We start from the raw sequence: 23034 nt of genomic DNA, 5'->3' as shown, positions 1-23034 counted from the left end.
CCGCTCTCTGCTCCACACCCCTGTTGCTGCGCTTTCCTCCGCAGCTCCGAAGCTTTCCCCCTCCGCCACCCGCAGTCTCTGCCCACGAAGGGGCTTCCTAGTGTGTGGAAACCTTTCCTCCTTCACAGCTCCCTCTCACTGGTGCAGGTCCCGTCCCTATCCTTTGTCTCTGTTTATTCTTTTTTTCTTTTGCCCTACCCAGGTACACGGGGAGTTTCTTGCCTTTTAGGAGGTCTGTGGTCTTCTGCCAGCGTTCAGTAGGTATTCTGTAGGAGTCGTTCCACATGTAGATGTATTTCTGATTTATTTGTGGGGAGGAAGGTGATCTCCACATCTTACTCTTCTGCCATCTTGAAGCTCCTTCCCCTGTGTAGGCTTTTAATTTAAGATAGATTCACGTAGGTATTACTTGTTATTACACGCTAGCTTATTGTTGATAGGAAATCATTCCTCACAGAAGGTATGTGTTTTTGAGTGATGTGACTACTAAAGACAGATTTTAGAAAAGTAATCTATGTTTCAAACAGTGCAAAAATATCAGTGATCACATTTGTAATTTGTTCTTCAACTAGTGGGGAGCCATTGGGAGTTGAATAACAATCATGTTTACATTTTTGGAATGCTCTTTAGTAGTAAGACTTTTGGTAGTAAGGAGGCCAATTAGAAGAACTGAACTAAGAAGCACTGGGCATGAAAACGAGGAGACAGACTAGGTTATTTTAGAAGAGGAAATTGAGGCTCAGGAGAAAACACATGGCACAGATACAGTATCAGAGAAGATTAGTGGTAGAGTTAAAATGAGCACCAAGATATCCAGACCCAGGTCCAAGACTTTTAAGCTATTTCAGAACTCCTCATCACATTTGATTCCTTGATAGAAAATAACTGCAGTTGAAAAATTTTTTTTCAATCATGTGCCACTCTGTTGACATTTTTGTAAGTAAAAGACGTTACTAGGGCTTCCCTGGTGGTGCAGTGGTTGAGAGTCTGCCTACCGTTGCAGGGGACATGGGTTCGTGCCCCGGTCTGGGAAGATCCCACATGCCATGGAGCAGCTAGGCCCGTGAGCCATGGCCACTGAGCATGCGCGTCCGGAGCCTGTGCTCCGCAACGGGAGAAGCCACGGCAGTGAGAGGCCCGCATACCGAAAAAAAAAAAAAAAAAGACGTTACTAGCTTCAGGGCCATGAAAATGCTCTCTTAGCAAAGTCTCAATAATTTTCCAATATGATTAAAATTCAAATTATGTCACCTTACTTGTGAATAAAATGAAAATATGTTTTGTATAAGTCTTACCATTTGATAGTTTCAACCAATTAACGAAACCTGACAGCTGGTCTAGAATTTGAGGTAAAATTCCCCTGCTGACTCAGGCAGTGAATAAGAATTTAATGTTCATTAAAATATGTCACAATCTGAGACCCAAAACAGGTACCATCTGTCACCATTTCCTACTACATACCTAGGTATATATACTGTATGGTAAAACTCTCTTTTATTTACAATCAGTGTAATTTGTTTTGAAATATTATCCCTAATAACCTATGGGATTTTCTCCTACTTTTCATTTGAGGTGGGGGATGAGGAGTCACGTATTTCATTCCTCCTGTTACATCATTTTGTCCAAATCATGTCAGTCTATTATTTTTCTATCATCAAAATTGAGGTTTTATTTGGTGTAAAGAATAAAAAGAAAAGGACAGAAGAAACTGAGGTGAATTCTAAGACTTGTAGAATTAAGTAGGTTATCATGGGAAGGCCCAAACCTCCAAGAAATATGTTCCTGGGGAAGAGTACTGTTACTGTGAGGATTCGTGGCGTCTGCCAGGGCAGGACAACTCTGGGAAACTTGACAAAAGAGAGGATGGTGTGCAGGGGCTGCAGGAGTACTGTGGAATTAGGTCACTATCAAGTGTCTGTGAGATCAGATGGCAGGGACAGAGTGCCTATGGGAGCTTGGCAAGTCCCTGTTGACAGTGCTGTTTCACTAGGACTTGCTACCTTGACCTCATCTCCTGTGATCACCCTCAAAGAATTCATCCAGATAGTATCAGTGGTTCTCAAAGTGTGGTCCTTAGACTAGCAGCACCACCTGGGAACTTGTTAGAAATGCAAATTCTTAGGCCCCATCCCAGACCTACTGATTCAGAAACTCTGGAAGTGTAGGGCCCAGCATTCTGCTAGTTAACAAGCCTTCCTGGTGATTTCTGACGTTCCCTCAAGCTGAGAAGCCCCCACAGTCGATCAATGTACCTAAATACAATAACAGGTGATTAGAAAGAATTACAGTACTTCTTACATATGGACAAATAACTACACATAAAATAGGTACAGAATTCAGTGTTGCCAGTTTAAGAGAAATTGTCTTGGCATTACTCTCTGAAGCATACGTCTGATGAGAATAGGGTGAAGACTTTCTGGGCCTTTTGTAAGTGTACATTCTCTTTTCACTTCAAATCATCTAACCTTGACCAGTTAGAACATGTTTATTCCGTCTTCTTGAGCAGCTTATCTGTTTCTTGCCCATTTCTACTGCTGTCCAAATCTGATTTATTGGCTGTACTTTCCTGCTTACCTTGGGAGGTATGTCTAGGTGCCTCACTTCTATGGAAATAAATTATATTTCTTCTTTTAAAATCCTAGCTGACCCCTGCCTTGTACATGTTTTCTAGACCTTCTTTTTGCCTCCTGAGTTTTCTAGAACTCTCTGGTTCTCTGGCAGTCAAAGATCTGTAATCGGTGGCGCAGTGGTTGAGAGTCCGCCTGCCGATGCAGGGGACATGGGTTCGTGCCCCGGTCCGGGAGGATGCCGCATGCCGCGGAGTGGCTGGGCCCGTGAGCCATGGCCGCTGGGCCTGTGCGTCTGGGGCCTGCGCTCCGCAATGGGAGAGGCCGCAACGGTGAGAGGCCCGCGTACCGCAAAAAAAAAAAAAAAAAAAAAAAAAAAGATCTGTAATCAATTCTTGATATGCAGAAAGACATCTTTTTTTATACTCTAAGTATTAGTAACAATTAAATCATAATTATTTGATATACACACACAAAATCCAAGCTTAAAATAATTACTCTCCAAGGATAGATGGGAGAAGACAATTCATTACTATGATGCAATGTATCAGGCACCACCATGGATTTCCTGTTTTCTCCCTCTCTTAGTTATGGTGAGAGAGTACTTCAGGAACTGGGAGATTATAAGACAAAGAAAGATTGGGAGAGAAAGAGAGAGGTTGGCCCAGAGCCAACAAGGGGAAACAAACTGAGGTAGAACTACTATCCTGCCATCACCATTTGACAAACACAGATCTAGAATTTACTAGATAGAAGCCTTGGTTAGTACAGTGTTTTTGTCATACAGATTTAGGGAAAAATATATTGATTTGATAATTCCACAGTTTTATAATCTGTTTTTATTTTACCTTGAGTTATTTTCCCTAATTGTATTCCTTAATGGCGAATTTCCCCTTTATTTTTGTAATGTTCACTAAGTGCTTCTTTTTTTTGAATTTTATTTTATTTTATTTATTTTTTATACAGCAGGTTCTTATTAGTTATCTATTTTATACATAGTAGTGTATATATGTCAATCCCAATCTCCCAATTCATCCCCCCTCCATGCCCCGCTAAGTGCTTCTTCATTTGGTTTAATGTTAACACAGGAGGCTTCGTTTCATTTGCCACTAAATCTCTTTGGGTATCCAATTACTTTTATAGGTCATCTAAGAAAATCTTTTTAGGTAACATGAGACTACCCATAAATTTCCAACGCAAATGGTTTCCCCTTCTTCAGATTCAGCTTATATATCTTAATTCATATTTTGGTCTATTGCATTCTTTCAGACTTAGAAAAAATAGTGAAACAAACAATTATTGAGGAGAAACTAGAAATTCATTTCAAAACTTGCTTTTATTCCTTAAAAATGGCGTGCAGTAAGACTGCAATATAAAGAACACCAGGTGAAGTAGATTCTGAGAAAAGGATGAACTAATTGAAGGAGACACCGGAGCAGTCTGCAGTTAAGAGCTATCAATGCAGGTGGCATGCCAAAATGAACTACATAAAGTGTCCTTTGCGGGGGGGTGTGTGTGTAATGATTTCTCCCTGTCGATGACACTTCGGTTCATGAGCAGTTGAGACATCTGTTTCATACTCATTTCTTTGCCATGTGCAATGTTAGTTGTTCTTAAATAAATTTGCATTTATTTTGGAAAGACAGGTCTCACAGCTTAGTTTATGTTCGTTGTACTTGCTACTGCCAAAAAGAGGGGATTGTAAAGGGGCCATAAAATAATTCTCTCCTTTCTTTCTTCTTACTCTGTGTTTACAGATTACATCAGGGACTAGCATTTGGGAGACGGAAATGGGATTTCCCAAAGCATAGGTTGACCTTAATGGGCAAAATGAAAGAATAAGCAGCCCTGATCTACTGATTTCACACAAGCCACTTTGTTTATTCATTCTCTATCAACCAAATGACATGCGTAACCCTCCGTAGCTCCCAGGAACTTTGGAAATATGAATGGTATAAAAATACTTCATAAAACACATAAGCATTTAGTAAACAGGCAAAGTGGTTCCAAAGGATTTGTGTTATACTCAATTACTTAGTTCTATTACCTAATGGGCTCTAAAATTAGCTTTAGAAGATAATTACTCAAATAGCTGAAAGTTAATAACAGATGCTAAAAAATGAAAAAGTCAGTAAACTGAATAACAAGGTTTTTGTATCCAAATAATGAAAAGAATATAAAAAATCATAGAAATAAATACTATTGCAAATCTATTCAAATAATCACAGCATTTCAGATTGGGAAGGCCCCTTAGCCATGCTCATCTCAATTCACCATCTTTTCTTCAGGACTCCTGGCATGTGATATTTTATTTGAATTCTATCAGAAGTTACAAAGGAATTCACTAACATCCAAGAGCCATGCCTTTCACTTTAGAACACCTCCAAATGTTAAAAAGTAATTTCCATATGTTGATCTGTTTTGCCTTTTGAAGCAATGCTACATTTTTACTTGGCAGTTCTTCAAAAATGTTAAGGTAGTTCGTAAGTGCCTCAACGAGGTGTTTATTCTACATCTGACTTTTATTTCTCTTCAAGCTTCTTGGGAACATTATTTGGATTATAATTTTCTACTTATATTTTTATGAACTCTCGATCTTTTGCAGGCACAATTATAATCTTTCCATATCTATAGAAATGAGAAAGTGCATGCAAAAGCAAATTGAACTATAGTGTTTCGTAAAATGTAACCTAGGCTTTGTCTGTGTTCTTCCTTGTTTTAACAGGTTTTAAAAGCCGATCTAGAAAAGAAAAAGCAAACCATGGACAAACTCTGCTCACTCAACCAAGATCTTCTTTCAACACTGAAAAATACATTGGTAGCCCAAAAGATGGAAGCATGGCTGGACAACTTTGCCCAGCGCTGGGATAATTTAGTCCAAAAACTTGAAAAGAGTTCAGCACAGGTTAGTGATAATAATTAACCTACAGTAAATTATCCTTGAGATTTTTGAAATCTTCAATAAGAGAGTGGTACTGTAACCCTGCAAAGGGTGTCACTAGATTAGTCCTTGCTAAGTATTCAGTTGAATAACAACATGGCTCTCTTGGTTGCCTTGACATTGGAGAATGTGGTAGAAGTGGAGGAGTGAGTGCTAGTGGACTGAACTAGCTACTGTCTTAGAGTGTAATCCCTTCCTATTCAATGGGAATGAGGATCTGAGTGACTCAGAGCAGTCGGACAAAATGCTAGGGAACTGTGTCATCACACTGGAGTGATCCCGGGAATGATGAGGGCTATTAATTGACCTCTACATTTTACGTATGAGAAAATGAAGTTTAGGGAGGAAAAGTGAATTGTCCAAGGAAAGTCAGTGATAAGAGGAGGACTAGGGCCCAGGTCCTTTGATTTCACTAAAGACCTCTTTCAATTAGTGCAAGTGAGGTTATAATCAGTGGATTTTCTGCCATAGACTGTTGTTTCATAAAATCATGCAGCTTAGTTATACTAACACATATAGGCTGTAGATTAGGAAAACATCTATGTTTTACTTGTAGTGTCATGTGTTTTTATGCTAAGAATTGTAAAAGTTTTGATATTTTTTTTAATGTGATATTTTTAAACTAGAAACTTTTATTATCTGATATGGTTATTAGATGGTAGAATCATGGGCAGTCATTCAAAATATTAACATTATGTTTAATAGTGTTTAATACATTCTGCCATATTGTTTTGCATTATAGAAGCTTTTACTAATTGGCCACAGATCATAGTTCAATGTACCATGCACACATCTCTATTAAAGCCACATTCAGTAGCTTTAGGCATATATCTCCTCTCTTGTGAGACAGTACAGGGAATTTGTTTTTTGATACTTGGCATCTGATAAGTGGCACTTAGGAAATGTTTGTTGAAAGATGAAGAAATGAAGTTTGAAGTATTGCTTCCAAGAATATAATTTAAGAAAATATGATCAGCCAACATATATGATTTTCAATCACAGTTCAATCTTTTTTTAAAAATCAAATTCATATTTAAAATTTAAAACTTGAAGGAGTATCAGTTGCAATCATTTCTCATACAGTCATTGGGCAATAATAAAAATTCTATTGACTATATTTTTGGCAGTTACTTGATATATAATAGTGATTTTACCACCAGATCATGATTCTTCTTATTGTATGTAATCTGGCCTTGGTTACTTTGCGTGATCATTGGCATTTATGTAACAAATATGTGAGACATTAGAAAGTATTATACTTTTTAAACCATCAGTGATATCATTCCAATATATACCCACTGGTTCCATAGATTATTGGTGCTGTAAAATGGTCAGTTACCATGTTAAGAAGCACTGGCATTATTTGATGAAGATATTTTGAAATGTGTCTCTTTAAGGGGATATATTCACGGAGGTGTAATGGGGTTAACAAAAGGTTGCATTCTGGTTCACTTGCCCTATTGGCAGTGGTTTTCCAAACTTGAGTCTGCATAATAGTTACCTGGGAAACTGATTCAAATGCATAGTCCTAGATTCTGTGCTCAGAAAATCTCATTCAGTTGGCTAGTAATCTACATGCAGCCTTTGATAAAGTCTGCAGAACATATTTTTTTAAAACATTGAATTAGTAAGACAGTGACATATGTGCCAGTCCCCACATTCTGGTGTTCCTCAGTGCTGCCTGAAATGGGAAGAACGGAGACCTTCCTAGCAATATATTGATAGTATTTCCTAGCAGTATATTGCTAGTATTTAAATATGCTCATTCTGTGGAATGAGACTTGTGCATCTCATCAAAATCTTACTTATTTGATTATTCTAGTTGGTTAAAAAATAAAATAGAAACCTTATTTTTTAATGGCTTAAAAGTTATGAGACTAGGGGCTTCCCTGGTGGCGCAGTGGTTGAGAGTCCACCTGCCGATGCGGGGGACATGGGTTCGTGCCCCGGCCTGGGAAGATCCCACATGCCGCGGAGCGGCTGGGCCCGTGAGCCATGGCCGCTGAGCCTGCGCGTCCAGAGCCTGTGCTCTGCAACGGGAGAGGCCACAACAGTGAGAGGCCCGCGTACCGCAAAAAAAAAAAAAAAAAAGTTATGAGACTACCACTTAGGGCAACTTACTTAACCTCCTATTTTTGAACTTTATGAAATCTATGATAAAACAGTACTAGCTTTGGTTTGTGTAATTCTTTATAAAATGATTTCCAACATATAACATATATCTGCTCTACTTGCTCACTGGGGTTTGATGAGGGTAAAATAAAGCCATAGACATGAAAACATTTTGAGAAAAGAAAAAGGTTCTCTTGATATGCAAGGCATTCTGTTTAGTGAGTCTGGACAGCTTGTTGTAAGTTCACTATGATTTTTTTTTTTTAAACCATTATACACTCTTATACCAGACCAGAAGCAGATAAATGGAGTTATATTAGCAAGTTGCTTCCTAGGACACTAAGCTTGAGCCTTTCTTAAGCTCATGTCTCACTTTTCACTCCTTGGTTTTTCCCAAAAAATGCACTATTATAGGCCCAATCCAAATCATTGTTTGGGAGTGGGGGGCTCTTAGGAAGCTACCCAGGGAAAGAGGAATTAAAAGGAGATAGAGTGAAAAAAGAAATAGTATCTTGTAACTAAAAAAAAAAAATGATTTTCTTTCTTACGTGTCACATTGAACTTAATCAAAATTGCATAAGAATTCCAAGAATGTTGAGGGTAAGGTTGTGACTTTAAAGAACAAAGCTCACTTGTTTGCATATATTCCAGCATGTTTGTGGGGGAAAAATAGTCACATTAATAACACAATATACTCAGTCTTTTAAAAATCCTTTTAAATGATTGGTATAAAGAATGAGCAAAGTTCTGGTAATGGTTAAAATCCAGTAGGGTGTTGGAATTGTGACTGAGATGACAAGGCATCCGATTGTGCTCATATGTGCTCATCATGTGCCCGAAATTTTGACTGCTATTCAGGTCAAGGCTTTGAGGGATTTTGACCTTATGAAACAGTAGCATGGCAAGAGATCAAAACATGAAAAAAATTAACTATGAGGGCTGCTCTGTTGCATTTCAGAGTCAGGTTTGGCTTGAATAATACCTGGACACAAGCTGAAGATGCTGAAGTTGATGAGAAGGCAGCCTAAGAAAATGGAAATACTTTCTGTTTCCAAAAGTTAAAAAGAATAATAACATTTGCTATGTGGATGCTTAAAATTAGAAAAGAGAGCAAATGAAATACACCTTGAATTGACGTATTTAAATACTCGAATGACCCTTTGTTTCCTCCAAACTTTTTATAAACATGCTCGTTGAAATTTACTCAGCTATTATTTCCTAAATGCCGTGCCCCTGGTGGACATATTTATATTTTGATTGTAATTAGGGAATACGATAGTCAGAAATTCATTATAGTTAATACTTTAAATGATTTGAAATATTATTTTTCACATTTAACTGAAATCATGGTATACTATGAAAAGGGGATATTATTCATTTGCTTTATAATTTATTATAGTAATTTATGTTAGACTTGGCAGCATGAGTTTAGATGTAAGAATATATCTATCTAGATAAGTCCAGAAGTTCTGTAGCCTTGTGATTTTTTTAAACAGAGTAAATTATCTTCTTTGCCAGAAATAAGGAACACTCTATGACTCATGCAAGTTCATAGCTCTTATTCCCATTTTATCAATACTTTGCTATATTCCTAATGACCATTTTTGCAGTGTTCGGAACTATGAGCACAAATATCTTAAAGATAAAATTAATATCCTCAGAATTCTCCTCCCCTTGAACATGAGCGTACATGTTTATGCTGTGTGTGTCTGTGTCTGTACTCATGGATTCCCAAATAGAGGAAGTGATTATTTTGTATGGATATATCTCTTCTACATTATTTATGTCCTTCTGAGAGTTTTAAAACTCCTGCCAGACATGTAAGTAATGTAAAACATGGTTCAAGATAATAAGCTAGTGTTTTTCTTAATACCAGAAATGCAAATAGATGCAGAAGCATTAAGATGAAAATTTCCGTATTTGCCTTTCTTTTCAGAGTTCATTCTCATATTTTAGAGATCCCTGTTTTTACTCTCCATAAAATATTTTACATGCACATTCTGACTGTACCCATTCTCAAAGCATTATTTTGTAGACCTCTTGATACATGAAATGTAGTTACAATTGGTTTGCCTCTCATCTTTTTGCCAATGATTTTAATTAAAAATACTCTAAGGCCTTTCAGTTGACAACCCTTTTCAGTGGTTCCTGAAAGCTCTCCAAGTCTAATCAGTCTGCTGCCAATTAAAAAACAATTTTAATGGTTTTATAAAACCCATAATTGAAATAAAATTTCCTCACTTATTTTAGGTTTTTATCTTACTTAATTCATGGACTAACTATCTTGAATTTTAGAGCATCTTTTGGTTAATTGCTTAGGTTAAAGGTTTTATTAGAAAATTTCCAAGTTATAGCTCAAATAACCTTGGGAATTAACTGCATTCTTTTGCTACCTTCAGCTAAAGTAGATGTTTGAGAACAGGCCATGTGTGCATCAGTGCAATTGGTTTTATGTTGTAAATTCATTTATCTACGACAACACAAAATGTTGTAGGCACTGAAAATTTAAGAGACAAGAGCTGAATTAACTGTTGGAACCACTCATTCCTTATTTATAAAATGAAAAATTTGGTCTAGGAAGATCTCTGTAGTGTCCTTCCAGTTCTAAATGTTTATGATACGTTTCTCTTTGCTTGAAATTTTATATAAAACTCTGGAGTAATTAGTGAAGAGATTCCAACTATCTCCATTGTATAAATCTCAGAGTCAGCTGGAAGATGATAATAAAAATGAAATTATCTTCCTATTAGAAGAAGACTGACTTCTGAAATAGTTACATTTCACTCATCATGAGTATGTAATTAAAATACCATTAAGATAAAATACTCAGCATCTATATGATAAATCTATTGTTTGTTGACAATAAATGAAATGACACAGCAAGAAAAATCCAAGTTTTTTCTGTATGCTTAATAATCTGCATCCCTAGTTAAAGAAAGTGTTCCATTACTTCCTGCCAGATGGTATGTAGAGGAAGGTCAGGTGGATCAGAAAAAATAAATTTCATTGCTTCTTGAATTTTTGCAGATGTGGCTAATTCACACAATTGCTCAAATTCTGTGATTAGTATGTATCCTGAAGCCAACATGTATCTCTTCTTTCTGACAATGTGTACAAAAGAGAATTTGAAGTGAGGGACAAAATACATAAAATTAAAGAGAGTTTTATGGAATAAACCTTCTTAACTATCATATAATATTTTATTTCAAATAGGAGAATGACTTCTTTTATGATATCTTTTGAATATTGACTCTGTGCTTATGATTCTAATATCAGTATCTATACAAGAAGTTATATTGCCTTAATATCAGTATCAAAACAGGACAGTAATTGATATTACAGTTTAGTTACCAAGCCACTCTCATGAACTTGGGCACTCCTTATATGCTACACCTAGCTGTGTTAATTCCTTGGCATTTGTTCATGAGATAGAATATTTTTTAGCCTTTTGATTAATAACCCAGCTTCCTTTGTGAGCACCTGATCTTTTACCCCAGGTTTCTCATGAAGTTCAACATATAAATCCTTTCTGTTGCTTAGAATTGTGAATCCTCACACCGTCATCAGGTATTTGTGCCTTGTGCTACCATGCCTATGGAGATAGTTTTAAGCCTGGCTATCAGTTACCAGCTAAAGCTGTTGCTATGATTATGCAGTATGTTTTAAACTGTAGAACTGCAACCCCTCTATGCCCATTAAAAATCAGTGATCACTCTAAAGTTCTGTATGTATAAAGAACACAACGAGAAACTTCAATCCACACTTGTCAACCTGCCTGAAATTTTTACCTCTCATCTATAAAATGGGAATAAACTTAGTACTTATTCTTAGGGCCATTGTGAGGTAATGATAACCACCACTTATTAAGCTTTTACTGCAGATACTATTTTGAGTATTTTAAATAAGATAAGGGATGCAAAGCACCTAGCATAATGCCTGGAATGTGCAGAGAGCTCCATAACTGGTAGCTATTATTACAAGTATAAGTATTTTAATAATAAAAATGATAATAAGGTAAATTAGGTAACTAATTTTTTATAATTTGAATCTCTTTTAGTAAGTTTTTTAAAAATGTTCAAATAGTATCTCACAATACCAGTAGAAATCTCTAACATCAAAACTTACAAAGTCAAGACTATTTAAATAATTAAGTGGTGCAGTTAAGAATATGGGCCAAACTGAAAGAAAGATAAGAGCATAAAGTTAATTTAAAATATAAGAACAGGTGGTAAATACAACTAGTTGCCCATGAGAAACTGGACACAGTGGTGGAAAAGAAATGTTTCCTTTCGTTATATGCCCTTTTACATTCTTTAAATATGCTGGAATGTACATATAGCTCTTTTTCAAAATGTGCATTTGTAAACGAATGGAAGAGAAAATGGTAAGAAAGATTTTCATTGTTTGAAAATAGTATGTTTTTTCTAGACCTACCCAACTTGTACAACCTTAATGCAAGAAGATGTTCACCCTAGAACTATCAAGATACTGGGCAAATGCTCTTCCAGTTTTTCTCACAAGGGGAAAAATGTAAATTTTGGAAATTAACATATATCACTTTATAAGTAAAGAAGGTTCGGTTTAGAAAAATTCCTGAATTTTCTCTGGACTTTTTAGTGGTTATTACTAATATGTAGCAAGAGAGTACTTATTGTGTTCAAACATTATGTAATTTAATTCTTGCTTCCAGGATGGGCTACATATTTTGCGAGGCTCAGCGCAGAATGAATATGCAGGGATTCTTTACAAAAGTTATTAAGAATTTCAAGAGGGTGACAGCAGAGCATGAAACCAAGAATGAGATCCTTTTGAGTGAGGGGACCTGGGTGACTACATAAGTTGCACACCCATGAAGCAGGCCTTGTTTGCAACACCCTTGTGAGAGATGTGTTATCATTACTGTTTTACATATGAAGAAAATAAATCAAAGCTCTGAGAGAGTAACCAGTCTGCCTCAAATGTTACAGGATGTGAACTGTGGACCTGTTGTTTGAGAACTGTGGAGCCTGGCTCAGAGACCTCCACTTTTAATCACTGTAAGGGGAACTAGCTTCCAAACCTAAAGACAAATAATTCTTTTCCATTTTTACTGGCTAGTTAACTGACAGATCAAGGGGCTAGTATTTAAAAACAAATCTACTTTGTTTTCGTGAAGACATTTACATGCAATTATTTTGCATACTTGTATTTTTCATATGGAACTCACCTTGTCTCACAATCATTTGTGTGGTTGTCACCTTCACTACTATACTGTGATATCTCTAAAAATAGAGGTTCCATTATATTTGTTTCTGGGTGTCCTGTAGTGACACATATTGAATAGATGTTAGAATTTAATTGAAACATTATGATTCAGCTGCTGAATAGCTTATGCAGTTTTAGATTGCTTTAATTGAATATGATGTCCAAAGTCAGAAAATCTAGGTTTTGGAGCACCCGATTAAATCTAGTTCTAGCAAGTACCTGGTATTATAGAGCTTGGAAATAAGATTTATTAGAGTCATGATTGTCAAGCTTCAGAACTTTAAGACTGTCAGGTGGAAACAATACTCATCTTACTCTTTGTTGTTTCAGGGTTCAAAACAAATTTTATTTAGTTATTTATTCAGGCCACGCAGCACAGCTTGTGGGATCTTAGTTCCCAGACAAGAGATTGAACCCATGCTCCCTGCAGTGGAAGCACAGAGCCCTAACCGCTGGACCGCCAGGGAATTCCCAAAACAAATTTTATATGAATGAAGTCATAATAATGCAGGCTTCCACTAGGTGTAAAGATCTTTGCCAATGGGAAAAATTGATGCCATACTCAGGAAGGAGTTGTCTGCTTCTGGAAGTAGTGAATCCTGTAGTAAGGAGGAGGTTATACTCAGTGACCTCCATAATCCCTTCCTGTCTATATTTTTAACGATTCTAACATATAATTAAGTGTTTACAGTCAATAACTAAAAGTGATGGGGAAATTTAGTACATGACCAATTGTTTTTTTATTCTGGAGTAGGTTTTGAAAGTAATTATTAATTTGTTATATATAATGAATTATACCCTATATTTACAGGGTCAATGCACAGATGTTTTCTTATTTCTGTATCCCAAAGGAAATGAAGTAGTAGTTTCAAATACAGTATAGTGATGATTATAGTATAGAACAATTACAGATCCACATCTGCTATTATTTTATTAAAAAATATTATTTTTTCTTTCTTATAAGGCTTGCTATATTCTTAAATTTCTTTTCATAGTATATAATGTTGCCATTTCTCTTTACCTTCCGTGGGCACATCTATCCAATTTCATAATAAATAGCAATTAGAAGATATTATAACATTTTAGAAATTAATTTCACAGCCAAATATTCAGTAGCACAAATATTCCATAACATTAGATATAACTGCAAAAAATAGCTTTGTATTTTCAGAATCTCTGCATTCTGGTGCCTGCACATATAAAAGTAGAAATTTTCCACCTGAACAATATTTTCTTCAAGCCCTGATTGTATGCAAAAACAATTTGCCCATGTAAAAAAAATGTTACTCTGAAAAAATTAAATGCTCTTGGAATCCTACTTAAAAACTCTGTGTTCCTTTTGGTTAAAGGTAGAATTAATTTTATCATGTAATTGTCATTTTGTGTTGAGTTCAGTTAGGTTTGAGGTTACATCTTAAGCATTTTTAAAAATTATGTTACCTTCTGCTTTCATTTTGGCATAACTTGTCAGTGGACTATATAATTATAGTTTGAAGCTCAGTGCTTGATTCTGAATAATGAATCTATGGAGATCTTAGAGAAGATAAAACCTGTGCTTGACACATGTAGAAACTTGGTATCTCTTAATGTCTTTTTTTTTTAAACTATTTAGGCTACCTAAATGGAAGTCCCTAAGGCCTTGGCATATGTAAAGATGTGGCTTGCACAAAGGGTAGCACCTTCAAAATGTATTTATCAAAAGCAATTTTTACATAAGACACCATGACAAAGGATTTCATTACTACATGTCAATTCCTATTTGGAAGCTTAAATCAGAAGATCATGAGGCTTCCCTGCTTTCTTCCCATTGAGGGAATCGGTCATCATGTGTGAGGCAGGGAGGTTCCCTCAAATCTCTTCCTTATCTCTTGGCAAATTCAGGAAAATCAGTAAAACAACTCTTGGCCCCAACCAGATCCTTGACTATGTGTATATTTAGTACATATAAGTGGATCCAAAGCAGGCCTGTTTTGGTCTCCATGGAAATAGGTCTTCCGAAAAATTTGGCTTACTGGAAGAGTAATGATTAACATCACAAGAGGTAACTTTTTAGTCTTAATAACTGGAGGACTGTGACACAGAATTGGTGGTTAAGGCAAGAGGATGTCTCACCGTTTTGTGACTTGTCTGTCTGGTAATGCCTGTGTACTGAGGGAATGGCCTCTCACAACTTGGGTCACAAATCGTATCATTTCAAAGAGTGATGATCTATGTCTTAAAAAAATCTTTGTAAAATCTGAACACAAAGTTAGTGTAATTCTAAACCAAGAAGAATTGAATGCTAACTTTGGATACTCAAATATTTTAACAGATTGACTAATTTAAATCAAACAAGTGTAGCGTGCTTTTTAACATTCGAATAACATTCAGCTTAAATGTATTTCTGGACTAATAGGCACTTTATATTAATCTTTTATTGTACTTTTAAAGGGCATATCACTTATTTGATTAAAAAGTCATTTATTACACAGTTCAAAGAATTTTGTCTAAAAATTTATAGACTATAAATAATTATATTTATGAAAACCAAAGATGCATTCAGTGCACTATTTAATAAACATATACAATGTGCCAGGCAATGGAATTAGTGCTGGAATACCTGAGCACAATTTACATTAGTGTTGTAAATACTTTAAACAGCATGTCTAATTAAATGACAGAATGACACCCTAAGTTTTCCTCCTTTGCCCCACTTATTTCCTATAGCTTAACCAATAAATTGCAGAGGCGCTAGTTTACTTCTGGTTTTGAGATTACTTTCCTTTGTGGTTTCAGTCAACATAACTTAAGTCAGATAAAACAATTTGATTTGGGTTCAGTATGGTGCTATTTTGATCTGAAGGTCAATTTACCAACAAACAGGAACAGTTTCTCATTATTTTCCTTCACCACTCCAAGCAGTCTTTACTGAAGTCTTTCAAGCAGTGTGTGACCTCTGTTTCAATACTTCTTGCAGATTTCACAGGCTGTCACCACCACTCAGCCATCACTAACACAGACAACTGTAATGGAAACGGTAACTATGGTGACCACGAGGGAACAAATCCTCGTAAAGCATGCCCAAGAGGAACTCCCACCACCACCTCCCCAAAAGAAGAGGCAAATTATTGTGGATTCCGAAATTAGGAAAAGGTGAGAAGCTTTTGCTCATGGCTTTATCCTCAAACGAAGAGTAATTGTTAAGCAGGAAAACTCATTTACAGCTATTCTGATGGCAGTGTTTTTACTTAAACAATATTTCCAGAAGCCTCGGGTGCCTATAATGTCAGTTAAGTTAGTAAGACAAATTATGAAGTAAGTTTTAAAATTTCCCCCAAGCAATCCCTATCCCAACAAAAACAGAATGCTTAATGGAAATACTATTTTCTGGATTGAAAACCACAAGTGATGGATGCCTTTTATCCTGAAAGTTTCCTTTTTTCTTATCAAGAGCCTGCTTGTTTAGTGCCTGCTTTTGCATTAAATGCCTTTTTCCAGTAATGGAAAGGACATTTTCATGAAGAAGAAGTACACCTATAATAGACACGATCCATTCTGTTAGTTTACGAGAACATAATGTCTCAATCTGCGTGTCCTAAATCAGGAGTAATTACAGAACAGATTTCCTGTTCTTTGATATTTATAAAGTCTTATCTTGAAGGTGTTAGAATTTTTAACTGAGCTTTTTGTGGATATTCTCAACTAGACATTGTAGATAAGTTAGGTATTATGTAAATCAGTAGATATATTAAAAGGATGGGAATACAATTTCATAAATGCAAAAGCTAGCATGAAAATCATAAAAATGGTACAATTTCCTTTTCATGCCAATTATTATAATTCTAAGATTAAGAAAGAACATTTAAACCTGCCTTAACATTTCTAAGCAACATGTGTTTGGGAGCACATGGAACATTTGACATTAGAATTCGTGTATACAAGGGTAGGGAAGCATGAGAAGAACATATACCCAAAAATAGCGTGTCAGATGTTTTAGGCAAAGGAAGAAACACCTAGAAAAGTTTTCAAGTACATCATTTGGGACTTTCAGTACTTCCCTGTTAATCCATGACTTTTAACCTACTTTCATAATTCCACCGTAGACCACGGGGCTTTTCTCCCCGGTTGGAGCTCCTTGGCTGAGTGAACCCTCTCATTCAGGGCTCAGCAAACTGAAGCCTGCAGGCTCAATCCAGCCTGCTGCCAGTTTTTGTAGGGCTCATGAGCTGAGAACTGTTTTTTACATTTTTAAGTGGTTGAAAATAATCAAAAGAATATTCCATGACATGTGAAAATTTCTGAAATTCAAAGGTCAGTGTGCACAAATAAGGTTTTATCAAAACAAAGTCAGACTCATTCATCTATGCATCATCCTTGGTTGCTTTCACATCAGAAAGGCAGGGTTGGGTAGTTGTCACAGAGACTATATGACCTACAAACCCCCAAATATTTACTATCTGGCCATTTACAGGAAAAGTTTACTGAGCCTTGTTCCAGTCAAATGGTTCTCAGAATCTTTGAATATTGGCATTCTATTTGGGGCAGCAACTTCCAAGAACTCTACTCATTATAGTGGTTGAAATTTTAACATTCATTGATGGAGAAAGAATGTGACAGCAAAAATAAATCAGTAAAGCTCTTAATGAATTTGCTTTTTATTAATCCTAAGAGCATGGCGATTAATTTGATGCCTTGTTAAATATATGTCTACCGACAATGCCTAGTGGGCACATGGATTTATGGATCCTTTGCAACAACCTATCAGCTCTCCAACAAGTTTCCAAGCAGAGCAATATGGAGACCTAGTTGATCTACCCGCTAATATGTTCGGGACCCTTCTAATACAGATATTAACAGAGCAATTTGATTCCTATCAATCTCTGTCTTCAAAAGCTTATTCTTGGCTCCTGTTTGGAGAATGTATTTGGTTAGGAAAAATGTGTTCTGAGTACTTTTTTGTTTTCAAGAAAGTGTGACTAGTGGTGAAATATTTTGCCTCCTAAATTCTGTTTGTATCATATGCTCTCAGCAGTTTTTGTAAGTGCTTGGAAGGAGATGTTCAATTGGGAACATAAAGAATATATTACTTAAATAAAAGCTAACACTTATTGAGGATTTTATTATGCACTCAGCACTAGATTAAGTGCTTTGTCTGCATAGCTCATTTATTCTTCCCCCTAACCCTCTCAAATAGGTATGGCTATTATTACTATTACACACAGCTTCAGAGTGCCTGAGACAGGATTTCAGCTGAGGTAACCTGACTACAGAACCTGGACTGTGTAGGAAAATGTTTCTTTTGTAGATAAATGACAAAGGTGATCTTATGTCTTGGTTTGCCTGAATCATCCCAAATTACACCTTTTGTCCCAGCATAATTATATAAAGCACCAACTTTCACTCTCAGATTTATCCTGATTTGGACAGTAGGATAACATGGACACTCTGTGCAAGACTCTAGATTGATAACTTTAGACTGAACAAAGAGAGCAAATGAGCAAACATTTAGGAGCAATTAAATCCAGTAAGTGATAATTGTCTGCAGGATGGAATTTGGTTAAAAATACTATAATGGTTCCGGAGGCGTCATGCAAACATGACTGAAAACATCATGGTGGCTAGTGATTCTCTCTTGTGAGAATTGCTAGTGTTTAACTGTCAAGACTGTAGTCTTGGCAGTCTATTGGGTGCTGATTTTTTAAAAATGATCCCTTTTTTCAGCTTCTCTGACACACTACTGGTTCTACTCCTACTACTCTTTATCTGACTTGCTTTCTTCCTTTTGCCTAAGTCCTATGGTACTATCTCATAAATTCAAATCTTTTTTGCCCTTCTGACTTCTTTATCTGAATTATCTCCTCTCATTGATTCAAGTCCAGCTCTAAATGAGTGACTCCCAAATTTCATAGCTCTATATCTGACTCCCTCAAATTTCACTTTTATGTCTCTAAATCTATGATCTGCATCCAGGCAGTGCTTCAATTTTTATTTTCATCAAATGCAAACATTTGTTGCCTCCAATTACCCACACCTAGTTACTCAGACATTGCACACATATTTTAGTTATTATAACTCACTGACTGTGTGGCTAAAGAAGTAGCAAATATTGGAAAAATCATGGTCTTTGGAATCAGAATTACTCAGGTTTGAAATCTGCCTGTTTTAATTACTAGCTTATGATCCCAGGCAAATTACCTAATATCTGTGCCTCAGATTCAATATCCTCACTTTATTGAACACTGAGGATTAAGTAAGAAGCATTTAATACAGTTGCCTGTAAGGTAGTTAGAATTCAGTAAATGCAGTAGCTGTGGTTCTTGTTTGCTTATGTGGATGTGGTGGAGGTAGAGGCAGTGGTGGAAGCGGTAGTGGTGATTGAGGCGTTGATGATAGTGAAGGTGATGGTTGGTGGAGAAAGTAGAGATGGTGGTCATGAACTATTGGTGAAAAAAATTTCATAAGCATCCTCTCAAGCTTACCAAATGTAACAAAAAATTGCCTTTTCATCTTCCTCTTCAAAACAGAATTTACCACCTGACTTCTCCATTTGTATCAGTTTCTCTTTCCTTTCTCCTTATTTATTATTATTATTACACTATATTATTGGGCAAGTGTAATCATTTTCCAATCATTCTAACTGCCAACGCCATACTCTAAGCCATATACCTCCCTGGGGCCAGACTTGCCCACCCCCCTTTCTGATTAATCTGCCTTAAATTAATATATCTAAAATTGCTTTTATGCTGACCCTCCAGACTTGAGATCCCCATAACTCCAGTTGTCCCCACAGTAAAACACAAACCCCTTCTTGTGGTATAAAATATTTTTTCTCCCACCAGTTTTATGTGTAGCTTCCCCGAAATCTTTCCATTTCATCCAGTACATTACATTCCTTTTTTGCTCTATGCCTCAATGTCACCCACATATATTTTTCTCATCACCAATCACAACAAAGGAATCCTGTTATCAGATTTTTTATATTTTACTTAGATTCCATATATAGCACCATGCATACAATAAATAATAAATATTTGTTGAAAGAGTAATAGAGTTCAATTAATTGTGATAACTAAAATTTTATTTTCAGTAGCATTTAAGAATTCCATCTACTTCTCATGGAATTGTTTTTAATAATAAACAAATGAACATTCTAATAATCTTTAATATTCTAATTTTACCCATTAGGATATCATCATTTATTCAGAACTATTAAGGGATTTAAAATTCAGCTTTGCACCACACTATAATTTCTTAATTATCTAAGGTACATTTAGTTGATTCCTTAATAATGATACAGTTTCTACATTTGTCATATTTACTGCATAAATTGTCCTCCTTACACTAAGATATACGAAAGTGCTTGATGACCTTGGGTCACAAGGTAATTATTTCTAATAGTAAATTATCCCTGCAGTTCAGTGATATTATTTTACATATAGGTAATTATCAGAGTATGGAACTCAGAATAGGTTAAAACTAGATCTATTATATAGTAAATTGGGATTTATCGAGGAGATTAGTTACTAATCATATAGCAGTTATTTTTAAGAGACTTTTCACAAAAGCGTTCATTTACATTTTTGTATCAGCCAGGTGAAAACAATGGCAAATTGAATTGTTTTTTAAGGAAATGCTATCTCAATAAGGATAATGTTTTTCAGCTATGGTGTTAATAAATGAGTATCTTTGACCTCAAGGGGAGTAGAGAGATGTTTAGAAATACCTAAATTCACCGAGTCTCTTTATCTTCTTCTAGGTAAGCAGACAGTCTTAAGTTTGCTTTCTCTCTCTATGTCCCACATGCTTACTAAATGGTGGAATTATGTACCTGCATTTATGTAGACAATTACGTACCCGTATAATTATTTTGTTTTCTATTTTTCAGCTTAATTGTGTTTTTTTCCCTTTTTTTAATGTCTACTGCCTGAATGATGTTAATTTATGTCACGTCCTTGGAAGGAAGTTAGATGTGTTAGATAAGACCTGTCTTTTTGCCATTTTATGAGATTAATGCATAAGCTATTTTTGTTTTAGATATTTATTTTAACTTTGATTCCTAAACTATAATCTGGAAGTTGTAAACTAAAACATTTTAACTTATCCAAAGAATCTAATTAGATGATTAATGTGTCTAAGAGCTAATTTTTTATTTTCTATATGATAAATTGATCCTAAAATACTTGGGATGTTGGATTCAGTAATAATATTTTTTTTCCATTGGCACTGCCCAGTAAAAGAAAACTTTGCTCCTTTTATCTAAGGAAACTAGACTCCAGACTTGTTCATGGTTACAGGTTAATTGAGGTCCAGAAAGGTTAAGCAACTTGCTTTCAGTTGCAAAATAAGGACTAGTGATGAGTCTCCTAATTTCCATTTCAGTGTTAACAGTTGCAATGCCCTACTTCTTTTTATGTATTAGAGTCAAATGACCTTGGTCGTAAGCTCAAATTTCAGTTTAGAAACTATTTTTGGTGAATAATAGAAACCTTACATACCATCTTCAGATGTTACGAAAAGATAACCATCCATTTAATGTTCTTAAAGCTAATTTGTCATATAAGTCAACAATAAGTCAATAAATGTTTTGAAGAATGTAAGAATGTTAATTCTAGAGGCATGCTAAGTGGCCAGAGAACACTTAGAGCAGTGATACTCATAGTGCAGTGCATGAAACAGCAGCATCACTTGGGGTCTTGTTAGAAATGCAGACTTGGAGGGCGCTCCCCAAACTTGCTGAATCAGAAACTCTGCAGGTGGGCCCAGGAATCCTTTACAAGCTCTCCAGGTCATTGTTGATAAGCCTTAAAGTTTGAGAACCTTTGACCAAGAACAGTGGTTCTCATACTTTAGCATGTATCAGAATCATCTGGAGGCCTTGTTAAAAGGCAGTTTACTGGTCCCCACCAGAGTTTTTGATTCAGTAGGTCTGGTGCAGTGCCTGAGAATCTTAATATCTAACGAGTTCCCATGCAATGCTGATGTTGCTAGTTCAGGGCCCACATTTTGTAAATCAGTGCACTAGAGCATCATCTTAGTTTCATCCTGACTCTTGCTTCTCATTTCCCCAAACCAGCCCCAATGATAGGAACCATTTACTCCAGACTAGGCTAAGTGATACTACATAAGATGCTACACAAGATGATGTCCCTTCTTGTGACACCTCTAGTGCTATATGTTGAAATGACCTTTTCATATGCCTGTTTCACCCCCTAGACTCAAAGCTTGCCAGGGCCAGGGTCCATATTTTACTCCCAACCTGTTATGGGACCTTCTGATTTGGGGATGCCCAATACATGTTCCAAGTTGAAATGCACTATAATGGGAACTGGTCCTATAAGATGCTACACATAGCTATGGATGTCTAGCTATAGCAGTTGTATGAAAATGTACTCTTCCAGAATGTGAGGCACAAAAAGATGCCAGCCAAGAGGAAGATAGAGCTATATTCCTGGAACTATGACATACAGTTTTGTTTGTTCCCTGAGTGAAGAAAATGGTAGTCACAATTATTCATCTAAAAGAAGAAGCATGGTTGAATGCAAAAAAGTTGATTTTTAATCAGAAGATGTGAACTACCACTATTTCCTTACTTCTGATTCTTTCCTTTACCCTCTCATACTCTACATGAAATGCTGAAACTGCTCTCAGCAAGGTCACCAGAGAACTCCTTAATTGTCAGCTCCAAAGGTCGCTCTTCAGTTTATCCTTCTTGAACTTTGTGCTGTGCTTGACAGTGGTAATTAGTTCTTTCTTGAAATTTTCCTCTTTCTCAGTTTCTGGGACATTGTTCTCTCCTGTTTCTTTTCTCCTCTTTGCATTCCGACTATGTCTTCCCATTCTCCTCTTCCTATCCTTTTCATGTTGGTCTCCAAAAGACTCACATTTTGGCTTTATTTCTTTTTATGACTTTCTTTTCCAGGGTGATATCATTTATAATCCTGCGTTTATCACACATCTATACCTGCTGTTTTCCAAATTAACATCTCTAGCTTAACCTCCTTCCCAATGCTCATACCTGTAACATCCAAATGTTTTTTGGGCATTTCCATCTGGACTTCTTACAGAAATCACAAATGAAGTTCAACAGTTTAGACTACTCATCTTTAGAGACTGTCATTCACATCATAGTTCCTAAAAACAGCACCTTCTGGACTTGTGCAGTGTACAACCTGTGCAGCCACTCACAGTGGT

The 23034-nt window shown here is 36.1% G+C and overlaps 1 protein-coding gene across 3 annotated transcripts in view; it reads left to right on the top strand.

Moving 5' to 3' along the window:
• DMD (dystrophin) overlaps positions 1 to 23034 on the top strand; it is a gene marked incomplete at both ends in the record, with an annotated part of 2093893 nt that overhangs the window by 666803 nt on the left and 1404056 nt on the right. For all 3 annotated transcript variants that reach the window (XM_079728248.1, XM_079728247.1, XM_079728246.1), the window contains 2 exons: positions 5293 to 5472; positions 15821 to 15996. In XM_079728248.1, the coding sequence (XP_079584374.1) occupies positions 5293 to 5472; positions 15821 to 15996 (356 nt within the window). The remainder of the gene's footprint in view (positions 1 to 5292; positions 5473 to 15820; positions 15997 to 23034) is intronic.

This window comes from Hyperoodon ampullatus (genome assembly GCF_949752795.1).
Source record: "Hyperoodon ampullatus genome assembly, chromosome: X".
Taxonomy (NCBI): domain Eukaryota; kingdom Metazoa; phylum Chordata; class Mammalia; order Artiodactyla; family Ziphiidae; genus Hyperoodon; species Hyperoodon ampullatus.
This window is presented reverse-complemented; position numbering and strand designations above follow the sequence as displayed.